Source organism: Cyclopterus lumpus, chromosome 24, assembly GCF_009769545.1.
Source record: "Cyclopterus lumpus isolate fCycLum1 chromosome 24, fCycLum1.pri, whole genome shotgun sequence".
Classification (NCBI taxonomy): Eukaryota; Metazoa; Chordata; class Actinopteri; order Perciformes; family Cyclopteridae; genus Cyclopterus; species Cyclopterus lumpus.
In genome coordinates, this window is record NC_046989.1 from 16,160,483 (window position 1) to 16,181,592 (window position 21,110).

The window sequence follows — 21,110 nt, forward strand, 5'->3', positions numbered from 1 at the left end:
AAAAATATTTTAATATAAAAATGAATTTTTTTAATATAAAAATATTTTATATATATATATATATATATATAAAAAAAAAAATGTTATATTAAAAAAATATTTTATGATTAGTTTCTACATGCCCCAGAAATGCTCCCAATGTAGACGAAGCAATTTCAATCAACTTCGTCAGTCGCTCGGACCCTAATAAAGAATGTGTGCAGTTAATTTGGTTGACAGCCCATCAGCAGCATCCACATCTCCATCCAAACAAACTCCACCCAGCCAGAGCCGAGTCGGCCACAAAGGTTTCGGAGGTCAAAAACACACACGACCGACATCATGTTTTATAGCCTTTATCAAAAATGTGCACTTTCTTTTTTCTTCTAAACTTCAACAGTGATTGTCGATGTCAATGGGAATTCATAGCAGGATATTTAATTATTTTCAAGTATTGCGTTATACAACAAACCATAACAAGGAAATCTTTCCAGAGCCATGATTTTATTTATTTTTTCACTTACAGAAGCCTCTACACAAACAACTTTGCTCACTTCCTGTACATTGAAACACGAGGACAGGTCGCGTTCCTTTTCCTGGAGAATGTTAAGTGGAAAATGGAGGAAAACAGTCGAGGCAGGGGAAGACAAAAAGGAGCAAACTAAGTTTGTCAATAACAATACATTATTACAAATTGTGGAACATACTTAAAATCAGTATGAAAGAGACAAATCAGATGAAAATCAACATTATGAGATTAATCTGAAGTAAAAACATCCTTTATTATCAGACCATTAACCTGGAACAAACACCATTATTTCAAGTGGTGAATAAAACATTAAGTGGATAAGAAAAGTTTCCTCCGCAACCAGTGGGTGTGTGTGTGTGTGTCCATGCGTATGTGTGGCCACACTATTGCCAAATCCTATTTCCATAAATAACAAACTTTCACAGACATGTATGCAAATGCCAGTTTGACTTTCAAGTGTGAATTTGTCATTCAGAGTAGACATGCACTTTCTCCCGACCTTTATAGGTGAGTCATACACAGTTTACACATTGCAAATATCAGACGAAGTAAGTTAGACCAGAATGGTCCGTATCGCACACAAACACTACAAGAGTGTAAAATCATCATCATCATCATCATCATCAAGAAGACAGGCCGGACTTGCGATGATTGCTCACATCTTATTGGCCTTCCAGGTCAGGTAGGAGTTCCAAGTAACAGCAACAACCTGGACGACGGCCAACCTGCAAGCAGGGGGACATTTAATTTGACCAAATTCACCCGATCACTTCATCAAGAGTGATGTAGGGCTTTTAAAAATGATTTTAGGAGAAAAAACAAGATGAAAAATATCAGTGTTTAACTACATAGACAAATACTCACCAAGAAAACACAACATTTTAAGGGACCTTAAACTTAATTTAAAGAAACTAAAGCTCTGAGCCAATAGAAGATTTTTCAAGACTTCTTCAGCTGGCCAGATGAGCCAATTTAGCCAGTTTAGATTCTCAGACGTCACATGCGACTGTCTGTGTGTTAATTAAGCCACACTGACCTGTAGTGGAGTGGAATGAAGTAGAAATTGGCGATCTGGACTGGAGGCCAAAGCTGAAACGTAAACAGATACAACTCAACATAATGCACATTATGAGGTTGAGTGAAATATTAATATATTGTTACTTTATAAGCCCATATGTCTAAATGAAATGGCAATGCGTACGGGAAAAACTAAAAACTTACGTAGTAATTCGAGATCAGGGCATCTGTGTAGTCCTGTGAACAATGTCAAAAAATAAAATTAAAATAAATGATTATATCATCACTATCATTGTGAGTCACTTTTAAATAAGGGGCCATAAAAAAAAGAAAAGCTAAGGTTAAAAGTTGCTCTTAGTTAGAAGAGTTTGAATGTTCTCCTAGAATAAAAAGGGGCAAAGTTTCACTGGCAACATAACTGCATTGAAATGGGTTTGTTTTGATATTAAACATCTGTAAAGAAACTTGAAAAGGTCCGGCCTCCTACTGAAGTCGTAGACTCAGCCCCTCCAACATTGGTGGACAGTGAACAGTTGAAAGCACCGGTGTGGGGCGAGGTGAGAAATGGTGACGTGTTGGAACTCCACTTGGTCGTTAGTTTCGTTCCAGAAACAATGCCGCTTAGAAGTTTTGCAGCCAAAGAAAATATCAGCAGATGGCCAAGATATCGTTGAGTAATCGGTAATGATCGACTTCTCTATTCACCCCCTGTGGATACAGTATAATCGAGTCACTTTGTGGTATGGAAGATCTTTTATTTTCCTTTCATTTTCACCATTCATGCCGAGGATACATTACTGCATTTAAAAGTAAGAATTAAATGAGGAAAAATGGCTTCTGGCCGGCGCATGTTACTAGTGCACCCTCTGTGCCATTTTATTTGTGTGCAAATTCTGTGAAAATCGAATATTCGGTGTCCTTTAAAATGATGATTAAGTGTCCGACATCTTAGTTTACTGCTCGCTGTAGAATCAACTACAGCGGATCGATAATGTATGGAAACATGAACAGAGCTTCTGTCCCCATCCATTGAACTAAAGCATTTCTGTGTCTCTGTCCATGGTTCTGAAATATTTAAAACCATGTGTATTAAACCTTTAAAACCTCCAATATTTACTTAACAGCTACATATATAGAATAGCCCACACATATGCAGTAGATAAAGAAACTCCAAGTATACAAGTATTTAATAGTGGAAAAGTACATAAAAACTACTTTACAGCACTTCTCAGTGGTTTATTAGTTTATTTCCACCAATACAGAAATAAACACTATTATTGCAGTGAAAATAAAACATACAAGTGTATTGAAATAAGTTAAAATGTGAGTAAAGTAGCTAAAGTTCTTTTGACTTTCCTAAATGATGAAACAAAGGGTGGCTGATGCAGACTTTTGGGTGTGTGTTGTTAGTACACCTCCACGTGTCTACCTCAAAAGGTCACCTCCACGTGTCTCGACATATAAAAACAACGAGCCAATGTTCCAGTCTAATTTTTTCAGGTTTATTTTATTTTTGCAGGGTTGAAACTGTTTTCTAATTATGGCCAAACAAGCTGCTTTGCCACCTGAGGTGAAATTGCCTCCGTCAGAGACGCGTCACAAATCTTTTCCCTCCCACACTCCGGAGACGCGACCTTCCTCTTCCAGAGGTTCCTGAGCTGCTTTCAGTGTCTCAGATGAATATGGAAGGATACACCATGTGTAACATGTCAATCAAACTGGGATTTTGGAAGAATGCTGCCAATTCAACGGAGGAAGTGACATTTAAATTATTTCCTTTTTGTTTGAATAATTTCATTTGCTTTCATTTCCCTTCAACCACATTTTCATGTGTACGGTAAAGTAGCAGGTAAAGTCTCGTTTGCACCGACGTCGGACGTTAACCGTTTTAGTGAGCGGCTCCATTTCGTATTTCAACTCACATCCCCTCGCTGCTCTGTGTGACGAGCACATTGGTCATTTATTTTCTGTCCTTTCTGACCTTTACCAGGATGGCCTTTCAGGTCCAACGCGCATCCTTTTGTAAATAATTGATGGTGACCAGCAGCACGCTGGGTAAGCAAAAGGCGGCGTCGGACGTTTGAGCAGCCGGCACCAAAGTGACAACTAGCTCTGTCCTGGCATACAAATACACACACTATATTTATATATATATATATATATATATATATATATATATATATATATATATATATATATATATGAAGGTATGAGTCACTCTCCATTTCCACAGTCCCCCCCCTCCCCCCTCTACCATCGCTTCCTCCATCACAGGAAATAGTTTCTAATAATAATAATAATAATGAGAGGTGGGTGTTGGAGGTCAGATACAGTGTGCTCTTATTTACCTGGGCTCTGTTCATACAGAAAGATAACTGATCTCCAGCCAGTTTGTGTCAAGGCTCGGGTATAAATTGCAGGACACAAATAGAGTCAAATCAGAAACGAAGAAGAGTCCACTACCAACTTAAAAAGGTTATGAAGGAGTCTCCATTTAATACAGACTGCGCTTCACGACGGACTGGTTTTGTAGACCCGAAGAGTATCTCATTTTTGACGGGCAGAAATTGGCAGTGAGTTTTATGTTAGCCAGTTCAAAGGATTTAAAAGTTTTACTAACAACTTGTCTTTCCTTTCATGTTGTTGTGTCCTATTGTCCACTCCGGAGGACAATAAAGATATATTCTATTCCCACTGCAGCAATAAACTCACACACAACCTTGTGGCTGCGAGGACCAAAAGCTGCGACAGAGGAAGGTACGCCTCGCTGACGCCTAACTGACGCCTAACTCACCCTCTTGAGCTTGGTGACGTTCTCCTCCACAGTCAGTCCGTTCAGAGCACCGGAGATGCAGAGGAAAGCTCCCAGGAAACACGGGGCGAAGCACAACTACAACGCACAAGTACGAAGAAAGAGAGTCAACTTCACAAAGTAAAGAGGGAAAAAACAAACAAAGAAAATCTACTTAAGTGGTAACACTAAATTCTATTGATCGGTAGGTTATGTTACATGGGAATGAGAGAGTTACAACTTGTTGTACATCCAGAACTAAAAAGACTAATGTTAACTCAATTCGACTCTTTGAATGAGTAGCTTGAACATTCCTGCGGTTTCTAAGAGTTACTTCTTGCCTGTCGCTTTGTGAAATCTGTATTTGGTAATTATTTAAAAATTCAAAAGGACATTTTATTAAAGGCTGTGTAATTTGTGTATACGATTATTGCGACACATCTCCACCCGCATTAAGGAAAATAAAGACTTGATGGCACGTTTTCACAGCGGTGTTTCTTTCTTTTTTTTGGACGAGGGGTCGCACTGCTTCCCTATCATTGGACGCTTGATGGGGAATGAGTTTCCGAATCCATCTTCGTACATTACTTTTTAGGATGGGAGCACGACGGCAAAACTGTACAGCCCTCTATGACAGGATTGACAGTTCCTTCCCGTCAGCGCGACAAAGAGACGTCTGTCAGCCTGATCTGAAGAAATTGTCTCCCTGTGGTCCGGCCTCATCCACCCTGTTAGGCACAATCAATGAGCGGAAGACCCACCACCCCCGTATCACTGTGTATGGCGTGGAGGAGGGATCACTGAGCTAGTACCCACTATGTTTCTTTGCTTGCTGAAACCACTTTAAATATCGAAATATCGAAATTCAACAACGTTCCACGCCCCCAATTCCCTCAAAGTCAAGGTTCAGACACAACTTCGTTTAGAAACTGAACACTGTTACCAGAGTGAGAACTTTCACAGAAGCTCACAGAGAACGTTTAACTTACATTTCTATTCTTACACAAATATGTCTATTTTATTTAAGGCCTTCAAACTTCAAGGACCCGTGGGAGCCATGAACAGCAACAAGTAGAAGAAGAGAGGGAGGCTTTTCTCACCTGGTCAACCAGCATTTTCTTCATGGCGACACTCTTTGTTCCTCCAACCACCAGGCGGTCCAAAACTTTGTACCAGCTGCCGATCACTGGACCCTTTGATGTAAAACACACAGAAGACACAAGGATTAATGGAGCCTCCTCTGTAGCTCTCAATGTGTTTGTAATACATCGTTGTTTGGGAAACACTCCACTAAACCACCATACTAAAGAAACATGGGTGGTTTTCTGGCCATCGCGTCGCTCCCTGAACTTTAGCATCTTCATGCGGACTGCAGATTCAGCTAAATGTATATTATTCATGTCAGGAAAAAAACAATACATGTTTGAGTTATGAGACAGTTGTCACTTTCCAGATGAAAGAGCAAAACGTCCCTTGATGCGACACAAATCATGTGTGAGATTTGAAGAGCCACCTTCAAGACAAACGTCTATACGTCTGCTCTCTATAATTCACGAGGGCGAGGCAGCCGATTGGTCGAACAAAAGACGTGAATATAAATAAATAAGATGTGAATATAAATAAACGTTGCCGACGTCGAAATAAATAATGCAGCTGTCACGGGACTTGAAGTGAGTGAATTCACAAACATACAAAAGGCACGAGGGACCGCTGTGCAACATGGATGTAACATGCATGTAAGCTGTCCCCGCTCACGGCCTGTCAACTATGTGTCCTTGAGTAAGACACTTAATCACAAATTGCTCCCTGTAGCTGTGTGATTGTAAGTCGCTTTGGATAAAAGAGTCAGCTAAATGTAATATTTTAGATATTAAATAATTAAAGGAGATATGATATTTTTTTTAAATCATTAGGTATTGCCGCTGTGAGCAGGGAACTTAATTTGTATTTTTCCTTGTTTAGAGAACTTGTGTACTAGCGTGTTACTTCATGTACGCCGTTTGTGACTGAATAAATCAAATGATCACAAAAACTTGCCACACTCACATGTTTGAATTTTTTCTTTTATTCCTGTGTACAAGAGTCATGGGGACACTTACCACAAAAAAAAAGCCAATGCTCATCATCTTGGCCGTGCGCCGCACGTTGTGATGAGCCAATCCTCTTCTCTCGATCAGCTGTTGGGAGATGACATCACCGACACCCACCAGAGACCCTGGAGGACAAACAGGGGACAGATGCTGTGTCTGAGCACGGTGGTGAAAATAGTTAAATGCAGTTTTATATTTTGTGTATATTTTCTCTGCAGCGACAAGAGAATCGGTATTGACATCTTTTTTAGACCATAAATATAAGCAGTCAAAAAGAACTGTTCATGTCAGTTACTGTGGAAAATTTCAACACGGACATACAGTACATATACACACACACTAGTGTAGACATATCACAATCAAAATTAGAGCTGCACGATATAAGGAAAATATGGGCTTAGATTCTAGATCACAAAAACAATATTAAAATAAAATGTTAAAGTGTACTCAGTTCTGCCGCTTTGAGAAAAGGCTACAGCTAAAATACAGCAAGTTACCTGTTGAACAAAAAAAAGGAAAGAAAATGATTCCCAACATTCTTTTGTTAAACAAAATTAATATTGAACGGAGCACAAAAAGGAACCAATAAAAAATGTTTTTTAAAAGGGTAGTTACATTTTAAAGTTCAGTTTTCTGCCAACATACTTTCAGCAGACTCAAATAAAAAGAAACCAGAGTGCAAGAGCGCAGACTTTCACTGTTTATCGCACAAGTGTACACCACAATGACGATAACATTTTTAAGAATAGTGCAGCACAAGCCAAAATACTATGGGAATAAGTGTCTGCTGTATTTGTATCTGTATTTATTTACGCCCTGACTCATTAAATGCTGGCGGATACCAGCTCTAGTCCCCACGTACCACCCTAACACAGAGCCAGCTGAACAAGAGCTAACCTTTTCTTTAAAATGTCACGGGAGAACTAATAAAAGGCAGCAAGGGTGACATGGTGGACAGAGAATGTCAATTGTACAACTTTAAGAGCAGTAAACACTTTGTCACATCTGTCACTCAGCACCGTCAACACTTCACTTTATGAGGATAAAAAAAAGAGAATAAATTATACTCAAACGCCTCACAGACAAACACGTTTTCTTAAAGATGCATTATACAACAGTTCTATGATGAGGTTGGACCCAGGGCACTGATGAATGATGAAGGAAAGACAGTAAAAAAGTAGCTATTTTCTTCAATTTTTTTGGTGTGTATTTTGTGCGCTTCACGTTGTTATCCCGATAATCATCAAAATATGCGTATAACTATCAAAAACATACATACAGGAATCGCTTTAGCTTATCTTTTAGTTTTTTCTTTAAATAAAAAAAAAAAATTCCATATACTGCTGTATATATTGCAGGTGTGTGTGTGTTTTTTTCTTATAATTCCTGTAGGATGTTTTCTTCCTCAGGCTCTGTTAATATTCACGATCATACCGATAATGCATATTCACAGTGATCAACTTATTGAGTACATTTGATTTTTCATAGTGTTACCTCAAATTTGTACTCAAGTACAGTACTTAAATGTACTTTGTTACATTACTTCTAATAACAGTAGGATTTAATAATTAAATAGACCCTCCATCGCCTCTGGTTGATGATGTGCTCCAGACAAATGGTGAGCGTTGCCTCCATCTAGCGGTGATTAAACCGCACTACAATGAAATACTAAAAGGTCCATTTTACAAACATGAACATTTAAACATTTGCTCAGCTGTTTGAGACATAGGAAGAGTTACATTGTGCAGTAATAGCATGTTAGACTGTCATCAGGTTAATAGATACACAACAGGTCTGACATGCATCCTGCACATAAACATGTTGCCAATCATGTCACAGACTTGAGGAAAATAACTTCAAGAGTTGCTGTGATTTCTTGGTCAAAAAAAAAAGATCCCACTCTCCAAGTGTGAAAATGTAGTTATACGGTTATGCCATAATTTCAAATTTATGGCGCCATTGACAAACGCACACAAGTTAAAAAAATATCTAAATAAATAGACGTTACAAGGAGGAGCAAAGCGAGGAAGTCCCATCAGCAACAAGAGTTTTGCATTTTCTAAATATTTCATTTTATAAAACAGCCACTTCAGTCTCAAAGCAGACAGTGATATGGCACACACACCAAAAAAAAGTGGTCAATAAGTTCAAAGCCCTCTCTTTGTTGACTCTGAAACTGGTGCAAAGGTCCAGCAGTTAAAATGTGAAGGCCCCTGATTCAGCCACCACTTACTTTCCTGTATCTCAGATCCAAAAGGGGTCTCAAGTGGGAGAAATAACATGTCTGTACCTCTTAATTGACCAAGATAACTTAGTGTGGAATATATAATGCATACAATGTATTTGCATCTTCAGTAACTACATTTTGGTACTCGTAGTCTACTGGAGTATTTCTATTTTCTGCTCCTTTTACTTCTACCCCCACTACAACAACATATGAATTACTTACTGTTTAACATGGTAACAGTGACTGCATACACCATTATAATCCATTGTTATGATATCTAGCATTACTTTTGGTACTTTAGGTAGGCAGTCTATCTGCAGCATGTAAGGAGGAGTTATTCGTACCAGCGGTCACCAACTGGACTGTCCAGGGGTATTTGGTCATCAAGACTTGGTAAGATCTCCACAGGCCTGCCATTCTCCCTCCTAGGAAGAAGAATGCTGCAAAAAAAAAGGATGCTGCAAAAACGTGATTTTTCTAGTTATGCATTTTTCTAGTCAGGCACCGTCAGGCAAGCAGCGCGACTCAAAACCAGCCGACCCCGCTAATGAGCTCCGGGATATTGTCAATTACCGGCTTGTCGAGTAGTTAAAAGTAGTAAAAACTGCTCGCTAACAGACTCCACCGGATGAAAAGATGAAATAAAGTTATTTTTTAATTAAGCTGTTTCCTCTGAGGATATTCTGTCAAAGCCGAATTGAAGAGTGGCTTCAAATATTTAAGTTACACCATTAAACAGGTTGTGATAAGAAACAAAACAACAACGAAACAACCAAGACGACTTTAAATTGTCGCATTTTGGAACTCGGTTCGGCTTCGCGTCCAGTCTCTTCCCGGATGAAGCCGATGTCACACGTAAACATTAGCAGCAGCTTTGGTGTCGCGTCTTAATTAACGTTGCCTGCGTCAGGTTGCTAACTAGCTTAAAGTCTGCAACAACTTGTGAATAAATAAACTTATTATATTAGTGTCGTGAAAGAACATGAAGGTGAGACAACTGACCTGCTACTGCTCACAAACACACTATCACTGCACGTAACACAACTTCGACGTGTGTTAATAATACTCACTACATTACAGTAAACCAAGTTAAGTCAAAGGTGCACGTGAGCCCGGCTCCGCAGCGTGAGCTGCTGGTGATGTGTTCACGTGTCTTCATCAGCTCCGACTTTTGAGTGTTACTGTTAAAAGGTGACACAAGTCATGCAGACAGACACATTCACTTAGTTGTAAATTATATCAGGGATTTAAATTGGGAGGCTCTCAGCTAATTTGTGTTGAGGCTGAATATAAATCTATTTCTGCTAAAAATGTCTTTTAAAATCTAGCACAAACTTATTGAAATGTTCTATGCGAGAATCCCAAAAATATAACCTATGTCGTAATATAAGATTTAGATGAAAGCATATTCCTTTACACGCTCATACTAAGCATAATACACCTGCAGATAGTTTACAATGGTCTTTTACAAATTGCAGTGACAACATATTGAATAAAAACGTAACGGCCACTTCATTAAACTTCAATTAAAAAAAATATACTCTAGCTTTTTCCTTTTAGCTCTGCTCTTGCTCCTAAATGTGTAGCATACAGAGTCAACGCTATTATTTCCTAGAATCCCAGAAGGCAGCATTAAGGCTGCAGTGTGTGTCACATCCGCTGTAAACAAAAGGTTATTGAAATCTGCTGCCCTCTTGTGGTAAACCCCGGTACAGGATTCATACATATTATTCTGTACAAAAATGATTCAAACAAAATCACTGATGGAAAAGATGTATGTATAACATGTGACCAATGGCCAAAAGGTAAAACGCTCCAGTAAGCTTAATGGCAATTGTCTGGTCTCTTGAAAAGTGCGCATTAACTCTGAAGACAGGAGATGGTTTGAAGAAAGCTAATTCTTTTTTTCATGTGATTGAACATGCATCCTTAATAACCCTCCTGTGGCGGAAATGTTCTCCACATAGCTTACAACAAAAAAGATCTATGATTGGCTTTAGATTAGTTGTACTATGTTCAAGCTGGGACCACTGGTATCATCTCCTCCAACCCTGCTTTCTGAAGAGAGGGGCCACAAGAAATCTGACCTCGAAGAGCCCCACCCTGTTTTTATCCACTCAGTTGAAGTGCCACGAAGGAGATATCACCTTCCTTTTCTTGAGCATTGGCAGTGTGACTTCCCTCGCTTGTCTGTCTTTAATGAATCAATGCAACAGGTACCTTGAGGTGTTGATCGCCCTAGTTGGAAGCACCTGGGCCCGGTGCTCTCCGTATAAAGCTCCGCCTCTCTGACAGCCAGATCTCTCTCTCTTTGCGCCAGTTAATTATTGATTTGTTTCCATCCATGCAACATCTAGTTCTCACACCGCACTCAGCCCTCATGCAGACACCCACATACACCACTGATTTTACTGATTATTATCCCGTCCCATCATTCCTTAGTTGTTTTGGGGTTTATTGCCACCTGCCTTATTTACAATAAATGGCTCTATTGCTTGCCTTGAATCTGCATCTCCTCTCTTTTGTCTTGGCTTTAGAGCCAGGACCTGCCAGGCAGCTTTATTAACTGACAATAATTAAAACTGGCCTTTAATGGACAAACCAAACCACTGCTAAATGTAATCGTAACTTTATTTGAAATTGAGAATAACCTCAAAGGTGAGATTTAATGAAAGACAATTTACCTTGAGAGATAATAAAAATGTTGAAATGTCAATGTGACTGAAGAAAGTCACAGGTGACCACATCAACACAACAACTCTGGGGGTTCCACTGCGGAAGCTTTGAAGGAATGGAACTTTCTTTGTTTTGGTGTCCGGATGTTTCAGCACACAGTTCTTGGGGAACATTTACACTTGAACGTCAGCTTTAACTGTTATATCGGATGGGGAATATTAAATAAGTTTATGATCCTTCCATGTGATAATCTTTTATTAGATCAGGATACATTTTACAAATAAAACATTAAACAAATCTGTCTATCTTTCTGGATACTTTCTGCCAGGTCACTCTACTTCTTACTTACAAGACTGAGACTCACAATTGTCCAGGAGACAAGAGACGGCTCATGTTTCCATACAAGTTTAGCAGGAGAAAACACATTTGTTTACATCAGCTGTTGTCAGCTTTTGTCTTCAGAGTTTTTGTTTTGTTGCTGTCCTAAAGTCTGTTCAAGTTATTCTTGTGAAGCATATTGCAAACAATGTTGTGGTTGCATTGAAAGTATGTGTGTGTTGTTGAACGACACCAAAACAACTGAATTACAATGGCATGATTAATATTCTGCCACATCTGCAAATGTTTGCACTACATCTGTTTTCCCCTAGATGTAAATCCTATCATATTCATGAAGCTTTATTTAAAAGTGGAATAAATGTCTTCAAGTTTTCCATCAGGGAGGATGACATCGCCCGACCAGCTCAAATATTACAGAAAAATGTCAAAGGTCAAGGTCGCTTTGACATCACGTCTGGCCTCTTCCATAACTCTGGAAGGTTTTTAACGTGTGGTTTTTTTTTTAACACATTTGATATGTGGTAGAGGTGGTAATTCCATTTTTTATTTCATGTTTTTTGTGCACAACGCAACGAAATACATCGGTTGGTGATGGAGGGGGAGGATGCAGTTGTCCCTCCTGGTCCGCAGCTGACTCAATCACACTTGCTGTGAGAGATATGAGGAGATAAAAGGATGTTAAGATGTACATGTTCTTGAGTAGCATGTAACACCCTTTGTGCCATAACAATGGTATGTAGAAAGAGATAAGCTACCACACACTATGACTATTTCTTGTTAGTACAACCTCGACGTGGTCATCGTTGGAACCAGCGAGTTTCAAAACTATCAACATTCCCAGTGATCTACTCGCACCGGGAGAACTAGGATCTGATGTACACGTGTCACGGAGAAGTCGCGGTTCCTAATTCTGTGCGCGTACATGAGGAGTTGAATCCTGATGGCCCGTTTCACGGCTGCAGCAGGCCTGGTGAGGACGGAGGGCAGGTCCAACAGCTCAGCAGTGGGCAGATTCTGAGATGTGGGGGGGGGGGGGACATGGGGGGGACGGACGGTGAGGTAAGTCTCTCAAATATGAATACATCTTCAGATGTCAACTTAACAGCACACCTTTTCCAAGACGGTGTTAACATACCTGGTCGATTTTGACTCGCTCGCTTGTGTTCTCGGGCTCAGGAGTGCCGGGTCTGTCGATGCTCGCTTGGCTCACACTCTGAGACGGACTCACGCTGACGGAGAAGCCCGAGGACTCATTAGAGCCGGGGCCTTGGGTTGTTGGCTCCTCGCCAGACTTGAATCTCTTGGATGAGGCCTCTGGGTGGGTAGAACAATGTCTCCTCGTGTCCCGTGGAGCGGGGGAGGTTGCAGCAGGTTGGCTGGACGTGGACGCCTGGACGGCGGAGCAGTGAGCAGCTAATGCCGATACCTGTAGAGAACAAGGAAAATTGTGTTTTTTTGTTTTAACATGGGTCTAGTTGATGCAATTCTTCTTGGATTACATTTTCCCACAAGTACCAGGCATGTTAGAGTAAAATCAAGGTTTCTTTTTAGTCGATGCGTAGATGGACACCCCTCTCATGACTGTATTTGTGTGTGTGTGTGTGTGTGTGTGTGTGTGTGTGTGTGTGTGTGTGTGTGAGGGGGCTTTCGTTTTGGAACAAAAACCTTTTGGAATAGTTCGCCCGGCGCCTCCCAGCAGAGGTTGTCCTCGGCCATGTACGTGGCCGAAATGGTCATCCCCTCTTTGTAGACCTGGCAGCGTTTTGCCAGACTGTAGACTGAAACAGCACAGCATGCAAGTACGATTTAGAATAACACACAACGTCGCTTTATTTCTATTGGATTTAGATCTATAAAAAGATTTTTTTTTAAAACATACGTGTATCAGAGAAGGACATGAGGGAGCAGGTCAGGTCTTTTTTCAGGTTATTAGACCCCTTCACATTGAAGTCCAGTCCAATCAGCCACTTTGTGATCTTTCTCTCTCTGAAACATTAATACAGTAAACACATTAACGACCAAAACAACAAGCCAGTTCTAACACTGCAGCACTGAAAGTAAATATATACCATGAGGACACGAATAGAAATTAGAAAGTGATGTTATTCTCATCAGGACTTATACACAAGAGAATCTGCCCGCCACAATTGAAATATAACCCCCAAATCACGTGTCCGTACTTGTGATTGAGCTCGCTGGATCCAGAGAAGGACTGGAGGTTAACGTGGGCCCGGTTAACGCACGGCTTTCTTTCCAGCATTCTGACCAGGAGTCGTATTTTTGACTCCACCAGGCCAACCCTGAGAAGAGTGGGGGGGAGGAAAAAGCCTAATCTTCGGGAAAGCACGACAGTAGGTGGAAATAGAATATTGACATTGTTGAGATTGCAGACAAAAAATCCAGACGTGGGCCCCCGGTTTTCCCTAAACTTGGCTTCTCCTTTTTCTCTGCTCTGTGTGCTCACCATTCGAGATGCTGCTTCTCTGTGGCCGAGGAAGCTTGCAACTGGATGAAATGCCTAGAAACGAAAGAGACAGAACGGTGGCAACAGACGTTACAGCACTGAGTATCGTACACAGATCTTACTGCTCGTATTATGTCCTTTTTCACAAATAGTGCACTCTCTGATCAAACCTTATTAAAAACAGGTCAAGCTGCAGCACAATGTGTATGTATCATCACTACACAAAGATGTTCATCATATATCAGCCTGAACATTAAAAGACAAAACCTCTGCTAAGTGGCTCTTGTGATGAGTCTGCGTTTGTGCACGTCATGTAGAACAACAACAACAACAACAACAACACGAGTTCTTACTCGAGCTGGTTTCTACGTCATCAGCCAAATTAAGACAAAGGATTATAAAGAGTGGACAATAAAATAAAAAGAGAGATCAGAACACAGAGTTGATTTATTAAAACAGGAGACAATAAATAACAGAAACTGCTGAAACAACAAATTAAAGAGAGACAAAAGGCTTTTAACAGCTTCTTAAATCCACTGAACACGCTTCAGTCCATGTTTTTGAATTGATAACAAACAGCAAAACCAGGTTTGTGCATCGTTAAAACAATCAGCACTCAACTCTTAAATTCAATGTAGTACGGCTTATTGAGGGTTGAAAGGTTCAAATAAAATCCATAAAGAGACAAATAGATGATCTACTGGAACAAAACGTGGTCGACACTTTCAGTTAAAACTGGAGCATAACTAATCTCCGCTTGCACCCTCAATAAGAGACGAGAATTCGACAATTAACATTAAGTACAAACTCATATCAGTTGCAACAATCACAAATAATAATTACAGCAAATTTCAAACATCCATTTTGCATAGTCGTTACACAACAGGCATTTGACATCCAAGTTAAGTTACAACAACCAAAGCATACCAGTTACTGTACATTATGTTATGTACAAAGAGTAAGCAGCGTACAGACGGCGTACTTCAACAACAATTCACGCATTATGTATAAATAATAATAATAATAATTCAGAGTCAGACATGTGGTTCAGAACATAAATAGTGCACCGTGTGAGAGTTTTCACAGGGCTTTCTTTCTTTTTTTGTACATACATATACATATCTTTATTGGGAGATAAACAACATAAAACATCAGCTATACAGCTCTTTAAGGCATTATGGTTGATTAGCATATATATAATCAATAATAATAATAATGAAATAAAAATATAAATATCAATTGCAAACAAAATGGGTGAAAATGAAGTGCTATGTATATATCTGAGTATATTCTGTGTATGGCAATCCACATTTTCATCTTGAGGCAGCTTAATACATACTGGTATTTCTTTAAAAAGTTTGATGCTCCAAACAGTTTGGACCAGTCCGCTTTCTTCTTTTGTATATTTTCAGTGATGGCAAAGCCTGTGAATGAGGAAGGGGACAGCTTGTTAAAGTCAGAATCAAACAAATTCACATCTTTGTGCACAGAATTTAACCCCTTGTCATATTCTTATATATGTATATAATAGTTCTCTTGGTACTGTACGCATTAGAGCAAAGAGGAAAGGTCTGAGATGTTGTCAGTGCACTGTGGGGATTTAGTGGACGTCAGCCGAGTGTTTACTCACCCCGTTGGATCTCCTCCGTCATGATGACCAGGGTGGAGGGAGACACGTTGAATGCCGTGTTCTGCTGCGGGTACACCGGGGTGATGATGGGCATCAGGTCATTTTGATTAACCTGGACATGCAGAAGAACGCAGCACTTACTCGTGTGCTTTTAAGCAAATTCAATAACGTGTTGACCGACATGGCTCTACAATCGCAGCATAAAAATACCGATTACAAATCCTGCCTGAGGCCTTACCGTGGGATTCCAAACAGGAAGGTCTAAGTCGCAGCTCTCCGGACGCTTCAACTCAATCGGGAGAGGCCAATCCCTGAAGCCAAAAGACAAGATTTTCATCTGCAACTTTTACAACGCATTCACACGCAGCTACATATACAGAGTGGAAGATCTAAACATGCATTTTAAGTCGTTCCAGTTGATATTAAACTGGCCGCACATCAAATTGTGTGCTCACAAATTGCTGTTTGTTTAACAAGCTCAAATGGGCAGTCAAGGCATAAACTAGAGCCACTCGTGTTCCCGTAAGGTGAGCCAACAGTGGATCTCAGCGCCACGTGACTTTTAGTTAACCCAATTCCATGTTGTTTCTTTTCACATTTAGAAGCTCACCACAGGCTGTAAACTTTAAAAAATTTGATGACCAGGGTGGACGCTGTGGCGTTCAGGTACACTTGGCAGATTCTGGCCACCAGTATGGCCCACGACACACCTCCCAAGAAGCCCAGCTTGCTGGAGTAAATGTTTCGACCTGAAGAAAAATAAGAGGGTGAGAAAGAAAAGAAAGTTAAGACCCAGTGCACTATATGACCAAACGTGAACAACAGCCTGCTCTAATTTACACTGCAAACTTTAAATGTATTAAATATTGTATTATATTGTATATAAGGGGGACATGAATACAATTAGTATATTACATAAAAACCGACTAGCAAGCTGAACTAGTCGAGTGCGTGTGGAACTCACGTTTGGCCCACAGCTTGATGGCTCTCAAAGCCAGTCTAAAGTTGTGGATGTTCGGCACAGACCTCAGGATCGCTGCAGTAACTCTGTAGCCTACAAACGACACAATGAGGAAAAGATGAAGAAACAGCCACACAAGTAGTTCAGCTGTCAAGACGGCAACACCACAGTTGTGTTTCTTCAATCACCATTGACACTCAAGATGGACTCTTTGTCGATCTCCTTCAGCCAGGAGTTGTTTTGAAGATCCAGAATGTCTGGGACGCTTTCGCGTAACAATCGGGCAAAGACTAAGTCGATCTAGGAAATAACAGGAATGCCGGAAACAAAGATCAAGACACATGCAAACACATCTGGAATAGAGGGACGCTGCACAGTAGGGCGTTCACTTTCTTTTCCTCTTACCTCAATTCCATCATATGACATTTTGATGATGGGGACAAATGCATGTTGAATGGCCTAAAGACAACAATATTGTCAGTCACATGCAACGGGGAGGAAAAAAAGCTCTTTGTCTTAAATAATTAATAAATAAACAGCAATAGCAATACATCAGATTATGGACTAACCCATATGTTTTTGACCTCTTTCTGAGCTTTCAGCTTCTCAAAGAAAGAGGTGAAGAAGTCTTTTCTCTCGACGAATCTGGTGCCAACGCAAAGGGCGTCGATATCAGCGCCTGTAATAACAACACAGACTCAAATGAGGGGAAATCTTTTAAAATGCTCCAAGCCGCCATCTTGCCCGTGTACGACTTCACATGCTCTCACAGTTGAGGAAAGAAACTGCCGACTTACCTTTGGAGTCAACTCCCAGATGATAGGAGCCGAATGGTAGAAACTTGACTCTAACTTTTTCTGTCACGTAATCAGGTAAGTTCTAAAACACCCCAAAAAGTAAACTTATAAAGGTATCATCTGTGCAAAAACATGTTTCCGGTGTCATATGTGAAATACCTTGCTCGACAACAATACAGATAAAGATAGATGGTCTTACCAGTTTTTCACATATTTCCATGATCCACTCCTCAAAGAGGGATTCCAGCTGTTTCACAACCTTCTCCCTGCAAAATAAAACATAAAGAGCATGATCAAATGTTATCTCTACAAAAATGTTAAACAATTTAAAATCTAAAATGTTTTTTTCCCCCCACCTATTACCGCTCCAAGCCCCGATAATTACAATATGAAAATAATGAAAAAGATAGCTCATACCTGTGCTGCAGCTCCACCTCATCATTGAACAACTCGCATGTGTTCAGCATCTCAATCAGCTGTTTGGTCCAGACCAGGTCTTCCTCTGTGGGCTGATCCTGGTTGATGGGAGGGCCGATCCCGTACTGCTGCGGGATCAGCTGGGGGGCTTGGGATGAGCCCGCTGTGCTCTTCAACCGACTTTAAAGGGGGACATTTTGCATGTTAGTGCAACAGTCATACAACAGTCACAGACACAACACAAAGTATTTCTTCATACAACACACACACACACACACGCGCACGCACAAGCAAACGCACACGCACACAGCTATTTCAAAGTAACATTGGTTGACAGGTGGGCTAAAAATAAATTGACTTGAGTTAAGACTCCAATTGTGCAAAGGAAAAAAGAAAAAGAAAACGTGTCAACTACGTAATGTTACATTACTATTATCATATGCTAGGTAACTATAGCAGTTCAAAACATTTACAAAATCACAGGTTATAACAAACTAGAAAGAGACTTAGCCATTAGCCTAGCTTAACTCTTTGAAAAAGCGAGTACAAATACACGACAAAAGTACTCACTAAGTAGACATTGTTGCTGGAAAGAAATGATTTGTTTGTTTCAGCTATACTTTCTCTCTCTGGGTAAAACGAAGTGAAAGTAGTGTAGGTCTCTTCCTCGGGGGGTTCAGAACTGGCGCTCTAAAGTAACGTTCGTCGCTTCTCGAAACAAAGCTATATCTAAATGTATAGCACAGAATCAAAATACAAAGTAAAAAAATACAGATGCATCCAAACAGTTTGACTTGTATTCCCAAGCAGCTGATTGGAAAGTCTAAAGCATTTTTTAAAAATTCAGTTGTTATGAGAAAACTATGCCCTTATACCTCGAAGCCAAGGGCTCCCATACTATTTTACCATTTTCTTAATGACATCAATTCAGCGAAACATGTGCTCATTTTGATAAGGCTCAATTTGAGACCTCTACCACTTGTTTACATGAGCCATATCTTAACTGTATAGCTATACAAACAAATTTAGTAAATCAAATAAAAAGAAAGAAGATAAGATATGCACGAATAATTCATCCCTGTTTTTGCAACTAAGAATCACAGATATCCTAAACTTTGGGATTTGGGTTGACTAGAGACAGTGAATCTTGCTATGGCAAAAACTTTACCATATTTAAATTATTAAGTTTGGACATCTGTGGTATGTGATTATGAGAGTAGTTTACCCAGAACCATCAACGTGTATGCTATTATGTGAAATTAAATTATCCTGAAGCAGGAGTTATGCTGACAAAATTTTTTTTATTGCTGTGATAATCTCTATTTCAATTCAAAACCTTTGTAAAATGTACAACACATAAACACATATGGATTAGCTTAGATTATGAAGAAAATAATGTCTTAAAGTCTGTTTCTTTACTAAAGTCTCTTTCTCAAAGACAGACGTAGGGAATGAGGAGTAGATTTGACCTTTCAGAGTTTTAGTCCACTCTCTCAATCTTGGTCCAACTGTAACTGTAAATGATTAGAAATGTGAAAACGTCCTGAAGTTTCAGGTTTATAAAATATAGGCATCAGGTTACAAAATGGGCATTGCATACCAGTGGTCAGTTGTTGTTTGTTTTGCTTTATTGCTTATTTTATTCTATATATTTTTAACCATTTATATTTGTGGTTCATTGGTTTGCTATAAGATTGGTTTATTTGGCATTGCAAGGTCACACGTATCAAACAGCGTCACAACAATAATGTGTATCACTTAGTGTAAATGTTTGTATGAATGTCACTATGGCTCCTATAATATTTGAATGCTAATGTCAATGTAGTACTTGTACAGATTGTTTTAATTATAAATGCATGGGGGCCTAGCTGCTGGTATTGGCCCCAGGGCCTCAGAGCTGTTCTTTTTTCCCCAGCCGTGCGTAAATTCATGCGCTTTTCAAATTCATCTTGCGCACGTACACCGCGCGTTACGGTTTTTCGCTCCACACCCGGAAGCGCCGCACGCTCCTGCACTCGCCTCTCTGCCGCCTTCTTCTGGCACACAGGACTTTAACTTGTCCTCTCATAGAGGCAACTTACTAACGTTCACCGGTAATCGATTCGGGTTTTGGGAAGGAAAAAAAACAACAACAAAAAACGGTTCCGGTGAATTTGTTTCTCGCGTTACCGCAAGGCGGAAGGCTGAGCAGCGCTAGGCAACGAGCCGCAGTCAGTCAGTGACATTGACACGTTAGTGGTGTTGTGCACAAGTTAATGTGTGCACGGTAACGCGCGGCTCCGGAGCGCTTCCCCCTGCAGTTCCCCCGGCGTCTGCTACAATGAGCGAATACTTCAGCCTGTCGGACAGTGATGTTATCGGCTTCGACCTGGACCACACGCTCTGCCGCTACCATCTGAAGGAGACCTCCAGGGTGAGCGTGTTTGTGTTTCTGTGTGTGTGTGTGTGTGTGTGTGTGTGTGTGTATAGCGCGTGCAGCTAGCTCCGATACATAATCATACGGTGGCCGTGACTCTTCGATCCGCAACACATCTGTATTAAAAATAGCTCGCAGCCGTCAATACGCTCTCCGGTCTCCGTGCCAATACGGGTTTCCCTGCACGAACACATCGTGTTGAGAAAGCCCTTGTTGGTGCGGTTCGTGGCTGCGTGGAGAGGAATGTGTGCACGCGGGGGGTTCGGTGCTCCTGATGCTGCAGTCTCTCTGCGTGACTCACAGGTTGAACGTCGGCGGCGAACATCCATGTATCTGACTCATGTCATACTGCACGAGTGCGACCGTTAGGAGCTACAGTCGATCACAGCTGGATTATGTGTCACCGAGTGACCGAACCTACATTACGGTTGAATTCCCAGCCAATCATTATGGCCTGGTTCATCAGGCCTGGAGTTCATGTATGCGTTCTCTTGTCCCATGCCAGTGCCTAGAATAGGGGACACTAAATGGGTGGCCCAATAAAGAAATCCAATTCTCCACTATTATGATTGATATCTATTTCTAAGTGTCTGATTAAATTGAAAAACCTGTCCCGAAGGTGTCAATCGATGAACACACATTGAATTAACACCCTACTGAGTAGTTGCTTTTTTAGCTCATTGTTGGGGTTTCCAGTCCGAGCATTCTCATCTTATTGCTGTTGCCAGCAGCCTCAACAGGCAGTTTTCAGTAGAATCAGAATCAGAAACTTTTAAT

At 40.5% G+C, this 21,110-nt stretch overlaps 3 protein-coding genes across 3 annotated transcripts in view; 1 reads left to right on the plus strand and 2 right to left on the minus strand.

Moving 5' to 3' along the window:
* Nucleotides 1-466: 466 nt before the first annotated feature.
* On the minus strand, nt 467-9,776 carry mpv17 (mitochondrial inner membrane protein MPV17). Its single transcript, XM_034527396.1, has 8 exons — nt 9,636-9,776; nt 8,978-9,073; nt 6,416-6,531; nt 5,417-5,509; nt 4,320-4,415; nt 1,730-1,762; nt 1,545-1,597; nt 467-1,233 (listed from the first exon to the last, which is right to left on the minus strand). Exons 2-8 carry the CDS (start codon nt 9,048-9,050, stop codon nt 1,164-1,166), a joined length of 534 nt encoding a protein of 177 aa, XP_034383287.1. The 5' UTR covers nt 9,051-9,073; nt 9,636-9,776; the 3' UTR covers nt 467-1,163.
* Nucleotides 9,777-12,476: 2,700 nt separating this feature from the next.
* LOC117727757 (poly(A) polymerase type 3-like) lies at nt 12,477-19,985 on the minus strand. Its single transcript, XM_034528191.1, has 18 exons — nt 19,891-19,985; nt 17,918-18,097; nt 17,700-17,766; nt 17,501-17,582; nt 17,273-17,382; nt 17,109-17,162; nt 16,892-17,003; nt 16,707-16,796; nt 16,353-16,491; nt 15,981-16,053; nt 15,743-15,854; nt 15,452-15,536; nt 14,113-14,166; nt 13,829-13,948; nt 13,528-13,634; nt 13,314-13,426; nt 12,784-13,074; nt 12,477-12,662 (listed from the first exon to the last, which is right to left on the minus strand). The coding sequence occupies exons 1-18, from the start codon at nt 19,983-19,985 to the stop codon at nt 12,477-12,479; spliced, it is 2,070 nt and encodes a 689-aa protein (XP_034384082.1).
* nt5dc1 (5'-nucleotidase domain containing 1) overlaps nt 19,899-21,110 on the plus strand; it is a 48,161-nt gene continuing 46,949 nt past the window's right edge. Inside the window, exon 1 of the mRNA XM_034527392.1 lies at nt 19,899-20,330. Coding sequence (XP_034383283.1) covers nt 20,238-20,330 — 93 coding nt within the window. The 5' untranslated portion in view covers nt 19,899-20,237. The remainder of the gene's footprint in view (nt 20,331-21,110) is intronic.

Excerpts from the sequence above, each read along its gene's own strand:
- mpv17 (XM_034527396.1), bottom strand. The coding sequence starts at position 9,050 with ATGGCAGGCCTGTGGAGATCTTACCAAGTCTTGATGACCAAATACCCC. Across the intron at positions 6,532-8,977 it reads AGTCCAGTTGGTGACCGCTG|GGTCTCTGGTGGGTGTCGGT; the intron begins GTACGAATAACT and ends TTTGTCCTCCAG. Across the intron at positions 1,763-4,319 it reads ACGTCACCAAGCTCAAGAGG|GACTACACAGATGCCCTGAT; the intron begins GTGAGTTAGGCG and ends CATTGTTCACAG.
- LOC117727757 (XM_034528191.1), bottom strand. The coding sequence starts at position 19,985 with ATGAGAGGACAAGTTAAAGTCCTGTGTGCCAGAAGAAGGCGGCAGAGA. Across the intron at positions 15,537-15,742 it reads GACGGAGGAGATCCAACGGG|GCTTTGCCATCACTGAAAAT; the intron begins GTGAGTAAACAC and ends CCTCATTCACAG. Across the intron at positions 13,635-13,828 it reads TCCAGCGAGCTCAATCACAA|AGAGAGAAAGATCACAAAGT; the intron begins GTACGGACACGT and ends TTAATGTTTCAG.